The sequence below is a fragment of the Tyto alba genome, unplaced genomic scaffold, assembly GCF_018691265.1.
Source record: "Tyto alba isolate M040663 unplaced genomic scaffold, T.alba_DEE_v4.0 Super-Scaffold_1, whole genome shotgun sequence".
NCBI lineage: Eukaryota > Metazoa > Chordata > Aves > Strigiformes > Tytonidae > Tyto > Tyto alba.
Window position 1 is genome coordinate 27,910,349 of NW_024881261.1, and position 7,896 is coordinate 27,918,244.

At 41.4% G+C, this 7,896-nt stretch overlaps 1 protein-coding gene across 10 annotated transcripts in view; it reads left to right on the forward strand.

The window, feature by feature from the left end:
* ZMIZ1 (zinc finger MIZ-type containing 1) overlaps positions 1-5,791 on the forward strand; it is a 359,077-nt gene extending 353,286 nt beyond the window's left edge. For all 10 annotated transcript variants that reach the window (XM_042792940.1, XM_042792963.1, XM_042792956.1 and 7 more), the window contains one exon: positions 1,316-5,791. In XM_042792940.1, coding sequence (XP_042648874.1) covers positions 1,316-1,423 — 108 coding nt within the window. In that variant the 3' untranslated portion in view covers positions 1,424-5,791. The remainder of the gene's footprint in view (positions 1-1,315) is intronic.
* Positions 5,792-7,896: the final 2,105 nt, after the last annotated feature.

A 7,896-nucleotide genomic window follows, 5' to 3' on the forward strand; every position in this document is an offset into this window, starting at 1 on the left:
TTCATACATATAATATTAGAAGATGAAGCTGCATTTGCACAGGAGTAACAGAAGCGTATAAATATACTATTTGCATGGTAGATGTGATGCAGTCAAGCTCTTAGTTTTATACTACTGAAAACAGAACTTAAGGTTAACTTCTCATACCTAGTATTAAGTTTGTTAAAGCAGTCCATGTTTTTCTGTCTTTGCTTTAATACAGCACTGAATATAAAGGGAGTTTATTACAAACTCTTCCCTGCTGTTTTTCTACATATGACACTTTTACTTTTGACTAGGATATGGTGAGATACAGAATAAAGCAGAAAACATTGCCTGATACACAACCCAGGAGTTACAATTTGCTTGTTATCTGTCAGATGAAAAAGAATCTGAGTGATGGTTGGAAAAGCAAAATTTTCTATTTGAAACACAGTATTAATAAAAATATAAACAGAACTCCCACAACTATTCCTTTTGTCACTTTAAAACATTGTGGAGATCAGTGCCTCTTCTGTTGGAGGGGGTGTTACGCCCCCGCCCCTTTAAAATGTCTGGAATTGCATGTGATGCTGTAGCTGATAAGTACTTCCAACCACTGTGAACTCACCGCCACAGAGAGAGAAGGATTCACTCACCACCTTGCCACTCCTCTCCCCATACTCCTTCTCTGTTGTGTTTTTTTTCTCTTTTTCTTTTTTTTTTTTTTTTTTTTTTTTCTTTTTCCTTTTCTTTCTGGGCTAGTTTTAACCCTGGGCGAGTTCCCTGCTCCGGCTTACTGCCCCAGAGCTCACACCAGTGCAGAGGTGTTAGGGGGCGGCTGGGGGTGTGGGAAGGGAAGGACAGGGCCGCCTCTTTCTATAGGGATGGAGCTTCGGGTGACCACCACAGCGACGTGTGTGAGACAGACAGACCAGTCTTTGCTGATCTGCCTTAAAGTTCAAATATGTATTACTCAAACTACACGTTTCAAGTTTTTATTCAGTGTTTTATACGAAACTAACATAACGTAATGAGCATTTATGGAGTTTTTGTCAGCATCACTAGCCAGGAAATGTACTTTGTTTATTGGTGAACTTTGTGATGGGGAGGTTGATGGAGAAACCCTAATTGAGATGGTAATGTAATTCACAGGTGAAAACTGAGTAATGCAGACTGTCACAAACAGGTGGCTACTGCATGATCTTAGGGCGTTAGGTTTGTGTCACTGCCTCCTGATTTATTTGGATATATACGTATGAAAGCCAGTTTCCAGGAATGTGTGGTGTTGAATCCCTTTTTTTCTCAATTGCGTTTCTGTTATCTGTAATTTTCCTTTTATCTTTATATTTTATAGCTGCTTCCAGAACTCACAAATCCAGATGAGCTGCTTTCGTACCTGGATCCTCCTGATTTGCCAAGCAATAGCAATGATGACCTTCTGTCTCTCTTTGAGAACAACTGAAACCATATGTATTTTCCCATCCCTTTCACTTGTTCACACGTGTGTGGCTGCACAGCGAGGAATCTTAACACTCCTTTTCCACAAGAGAAGAAAAAAAAAACAAACTCAACTTGATGCAATGGTGCACTCCCTGCTTTCTTCATCTCAGAACTGCTTTTGTCAGCTTCAAAAACTGCGAAAGTGACGGGAGAAAAAAAAACACACAAAAAAAATAAATGCAGTAATCTCCGAGTCTGCCATGCTACACGTGACAAAGAAGCATAGACAGTTGTGCAGCTATTGGAAACCCCATTTGTTGTTCATCCTCTAGAGAGAGAGTTCTGTGATAAACATAGTGTGAAGTATCTTGGCAAAAACGAATCTTGGCAAGGGAAGAAAAGGCAACAAAACGGAACTGTCTTTAACTGACCCGTCTCAGAGTGTCCTTCCAACGCGTGTTCTTCCATTTTTTTGAAACTGTATCTCCCTCCACCCCACCTCCCCTCTGCCCCCCCTCCAACCACCAGTTTGCGTTGGAGTGATTGTCCTGGCCACACACAAAAAGAAAACCAAAAACACATACAAAGCTCAAAAAAGCACAAATCCTACAGTCGAGTGGCAAAGGTAGGGAAGACACAGGCCCGTCAGAGGGAGCCAGCAGTTTAGCTAATGCGACTTCAGTAACAGAGTCCTGAGAACCTCCAGGCTGCAGCCGTGGCTGTTGGTATTTCTGCAAGCGCAGGAATCTTAACCACCTCTTTGCAGAGGATTCTTCTGGCCAAACGCATAGATTGGAAATACCCAGGAAAAAAAAAAAAAAAAAAAAGTTTGCAATGTTTAGGAATTTTTTTGTGGTTTTGGTTTCAGATCAGTACTGTTTGTGGCTGTGGTAACATCCAGCTGTTGAGACTGCTGTAATAGATCTTTTTGCCATGTATGCCGTGTGGAATGGAAAAGAGAGGGAGAGGGGGTGCAAACCAAACTGTTCCCAATTATTACCTACAGCCTTCGGTGCCCCGAGCGTTTGTGTCACTGTCTGTACTGCACAATACATAGTAAGACAAACTGGGTTGAAGGCAGCCAGAAATCACTGCAGGATGGAGGGAGAGGAACATCACTGTCTGCATAATTATTTTTAATAATCGGCTTGAGAAGGGGCATTGACATTGAACAGACATCTTACAGCTTCATTTTTGTTTTGCTTTGCGTTCCATTTTTGTGACTGGTACAGATAATTCAGCCTTTTTCTTTTGTCCTTCTTCAGTTTCTTTTTTTAAACTTTGGCTGCCGGGATGAGCTCTTTCTCCTGAAGGACCGGGCATGGGGAGAATAAGTAACTGTTGGTAGATTGCTACTGCCCTCAAGACACCCTGCTGCCACAATCACTGTCTTGCCCCTGTGATCTGTGCTTCTCGTGTGGTTGCTGATCCTGCATGAGCTTCCTATTGCTTCTGTGCCCATTTCTGTGCTCTTCGTCTCTCTCTCTTTCTCTCTCTTATAAATGATGTACAGTAGCTGTGTAAGAAGTGCATGTGTGCCAACTTTGCCCTTGTGGTGCAACATTTCAGCTTTTGCCCACTGTACAGTTATTGGTTTTGCTCCTTTTTGTTACTAAAGCAAATTTGCCCCTACTCCTTTTCCTCATCCCAAATCCAATCAAACGCCCTTTGTTTGATCACCACAGTATGTTTTAAACTGAAGTGCCAGGCAAAATTTTGTTTGTTCCTGCTGGATTGACTAGATGGCTTCTTAGTCCCCTGTGTTTAGTTTGCAATGCTGTAAATGGCATGCTCTGTGCTTACGACTCTGGATTTGCTTTCCTCACCAAAGTCATATTTGTAAATTCTTTGCAGTTTTTGTTTTATTTTGCTCTTTTTGTTAACGTTTCCCACTACTGCTGTACATGCATCATGATATATATATGCTCGTCAGCAGCACCTTGCTGTAGATATTAAAGGAAATGGCGGTTTAGTTCTTTTATTTTCCAGTAGGAGTATTGAATCTGTCAAGCATTATGTAGAGATGGTCCCACACTTATATTTTTCCTGTTTCGAGTTTTTTTAAGAAAGGCGCTGTTCATTATGCAAAATCAATTATTTTAAGAATTGCTATTGTAAATATCTTTGTGAATATTTTAGTATCGTCTTTGATAATATTCAACATTTTCATGATCTGGTTATACTTTTGCTGGTGTTTTTAAATACCTTGTCTGAAGAAAAATATGGGTCCTTTTTTAAAAAAGAAAATTGAGGGTTCTTTAACAGAATAAGGGAGTTGGGTTTTTTCTTTTTTTTTTTTTTTCCCCTGTTTTCTTTTGATAAAGTAGCCCGAATTTCATATCCATTTCTGTGATGAATGAATTGATACATCAGGCAGTACCTGGACAATCAGGGCCCAGCTCTGTCACGGAAACATAATAATAAGTGATTGCCTAGGGCAAAAGAAAAAAAACAACTAACTGACCGATGCTCCTTGACTGTGGGCGATGGTGGGCTGGTGGTGGCAGAGGTTTTGTCCTTTTGCCCAAGTGAGCAGAACACCAAGGACCAGCTGTGTGAGCAGGTAAAGGTGCACTAAGGCAAGCAGCAAGTGTGTGAGGTACCATATTTAGATCACTGTGTCGGTGCTCCGGCCCCTGCAGCTGGGGCACCGTAACACTTGAGGGTGTTGGTGGGTGGGGGAGGGAAACAGTATAGTATATTTTATTCTGCTTAGAAGTATCTTTTTTCTTATGTAGGCTTGACAACCTGTAGAGGCTCTCTGCAGAATATTAAAGATACCTTGGTGTAATACATGGTAATATGGTTGTGGTGTGGTGCTGCTATCACCCAATTCCTAGGAAAGACCGTTCTTCAGTTACAGATGTGTTTTGTAGCCATTTTACTGTAGTAGTTTCCCCCTGTATTTTTGCTGCATTGTTTATGTAGGTATTGAAGTCATGTGCAGGGGTGGCTAATGATAAGCTGACTTTATGCCCTTAGAGTTTGGGTTTTTTGTTTGGGGGGGAGAAGTTTCTTAAGCCATAGGTTTGGGAATAAAGAAGATTTCTCACTGTTAGTTGGAACTGGTTGCTCAGAGGTTTTTAATTGATTCTATTTAATGTTCCACCCTCCACTGATACCTGAGCAGCTAAGTTAGTCACCTGAAATGATTTTTCCCTTAAACACAACATTAGTATTTTAAACCAGGAATGTTAAGGATCGACCTTTTGCTAACTGGTAGTATTTAAAATAGATCATTTAAAAGTACCTGTTGGAAAGTATAAAGGGAAAAAAAACAAAACAAACACTTAGATTTTAGCAATAGGTTTGGAGCAGTGTTTGCATCTGCTTTGTACAGTAATAGAGAATTAAAGTGGACGGTTGACATTTTTAAGCTTACAGAAACGCTTGGTTTCTAAGCAGAACTTAAGAGAAATTATGATTTTTACCCATCACCCAAATGTTGGACATTTGAGACAGTTTTAAAACATGTCAGCTAAAATCAGGTACTGTATAGTGGAGTCCGTATGAAAAAGCTTCTAAGTGAAAATTTAGTTATTTTTTTATCTGTTCACTGCCGTATTAAAGTTTAGAGAAAAAAACCTAGCAACTAGGGTAATCACAGTCATTTCTTTTAAAGCTTAATTATTATATGAAATTCCAGTAGTATTTTTATTCTTCTTTTTTTGTTTGTTTACTTTTTAATTGTTTCCCTATGGAAGTTCATCTGGGAAAGAACCCACAGAGATCTACAGTTCTGCTGCCAAGACATTATTATAGGACTGACAGATACACGGCAATGTCTGCAGCGGAGACTCAAGGGACAGCTGTACATATGTAAATGACAAATAGAGACATGTTAACAGAAATGCATTCATTTTCCTTGGAATGTGCATTGTTTTTATTTCGCAGGAAAAAAAAAAAAAAAAGCTTGAAGCTCCATCTTATGTGGAAAATGAATCCTGTTTGTTAGCGTTCGTGGAGTCTCGGCATTTGTTTCACTTTCACTTCTGTAATATACTCTGATCCTTTGTTTTGTTTTGTTTTATCTACATGTAATATTTAGCTTACGTGTACTAGTCTATCACCTGTGTATTTTTAGGGTGCTACAGAAATAATGAAGAAAAATAAGGGGATTAAAAAAAAATTGTAACCAAATTCATACTTTGTACAATTTTTGATATTGCGATCAGAGGAGAATTAAAAAAAAAAAAAAAGTACAATCTGAAGTAACATGCAAAAATGGCCATTGTCTTTGTTTGTACATTGTATGTACAGTACAATGCAATCATTTCATACTTTAAACTGGTCAGAAAAAATAATTGTGATTTTTAGTCTTGCAAAACTGTATGTAGTTAGATGATGTGACAACCTAATATTTATCTAATAAATATGTATTCAGATGAAACCTGTATATTAGGTGTTCATGTGGTTATTTTGTATTTAAAGATCAAATTATTTGACTATTGCTAGACATTTATATACTCTGTTGTAACACTGAAGTATTCTCATTTGCTCATGTTAAATTTTTTTTTTCCTAAATAAATTTGCAAAATTAAGGTCTGGCTAATTGGCAGCTGCTTTGTAAATTCTGAGTTTCTTTCTGAAACACCCAGCTTCCCCTTTGGCCTCCCTGGTTCGCGTTCATGCGGGAGCCAGTTGTGCGGGCGCAGCGGGACCAGCTGCAGGACCTGGCAGAGGCACAGGCGGGCGCCTGGGAATGGGGTTTTCTGGTAGGTGTGGGGCCACGGAGGGGCAGGTCCCTGCCGAGCGAGGTGTGGGTGGCTCGCGGGTCGGGGCGCGGGGCGCCGTGTGCCACCCAAACAAGTAACAACTACTTTGAAACGAAACCTTTGCACGATACGAACGACAGGAAAGGAGGGCTTGTCTCTGCTGTGGGCACGTGTGGAGGGATTTAAACATCCAACACGGTAGCTCGTTAGCTTTGTCTTTGTTTTAAAGTCTCGTGAGTTTGATACTGTTCTTTCAATTGGAGCCTGTCACTAAAGTGAAATTAGTGACCTTGGGAGGTGACTAAAATGAGATTATTTTTTTTTTAATCCATCCCCATCAAAGTTGAAGGACGTGGTTTCAAAATGCAGGCTTTTGAGTTACATCGTCTGCTTGATTTATCTGCCTGTTTAACCGTAAGCAGACAGAATTGTAACACGGGGAACACACACGGGGTGGTACCAACAGCAGGCGTGGCACGCGCGGGTCCTGTCCCGGCAGAGTTCTACACCCATCTTCAGCCGCGGCTACAGGCGACAGTCACTTTGCACCTGAGAACTGGTTTCAATAGAGAATCACTGAGTGCCTCTATTTGTGTACAGCAGTGGTGGAAGTGTTTAGTCTAAACCCGCCTTTCAGATGTATTCAAATCCATAGGAGCAACCCAACCATTTCAGAACATGAGTATTTGTGCAAGTATGTAACTGAGATATAGCAATTCCTCCACAGCTCCACAAGGACGCAGGTCCTTACTGTTGACTGAGATACACACAAGTATGTATACAGATATGTCTACGTATATATATAAATCTAGACTACAGATTTATTTTTCTCAAAATTGGGGGAAAATAATTTGTTTCTGACTCAACTCCCGCCTTCCTTGCTGGCACTACCCATTGCTGTGGGCTTTTGGGATAACGAAATAAAACTGAGTTGCAGTGCACTCAGTAGTGAAACATAGAAAATATTTATCCATTCCAGCCAACAGTTAACGGCTACTTTGTTTTCGATGTTCTGTTTTCCTGGAAGCTGCCAACAAGTCTCAGCGAGACACTGTGCAAACCCACTTCAGCACCGTACAGATGGAGAAAAGTATGAGGAGCTCAAGCGATGTCCTGAAGCGCTGCCCTTTCTTCAGGCTTACTCTGAGGTCTGAGGAGGCTACGACAATTCCGAAAGGGGAGTTTCTTTCTCCCGGCTGTCAGCTGAGGACCCCAGGACAGGCCCGCTGGGTGTACCCCGCTGGTGCCGGTGCCCCGTCCCGCGTGTGGCAGCGTGTTCTGCGCCTCGCGCACCCTGCGCGTGCCGCCAGGCAGCCTCCTGCGTGAGGGCCGGCCCGTCACTTCTCTGCTTACCGGTGCGCTCAGCAACTGTTGGGCAGCTGCACAACACCCGTATTGCCCTACGCTTTCCCTCTACTCTTCCTAATCCGCGTGGATCTCGGAATCGCGTCATTTCAGTTGTGCACCTTGTGCTCCGTTGCCATGCACTTCATCGTGCCTTTTACAGCAGCAAGGGACTGGAAACCATCAGAAACGTGGAAGAAGGACCATCCGTTTGTTTTCTGCTTGGACAGCGGGGACTGGACCCTGTGTAAATTAGAGCTGCTTGCTTTCCTTTAAAGAAGTAAACGAGACAGCATATAAAACAGTTGTACAACTCTCACCTGATCTGCTATATATAACGCTCCCGTTTGTTGTCCTTCTCTGGTTCCCTTTAAAACTAATGAATGTATTTTTACATTTGTGTACCTAGTCTTTTATCTGTATGTCTATTTAACCA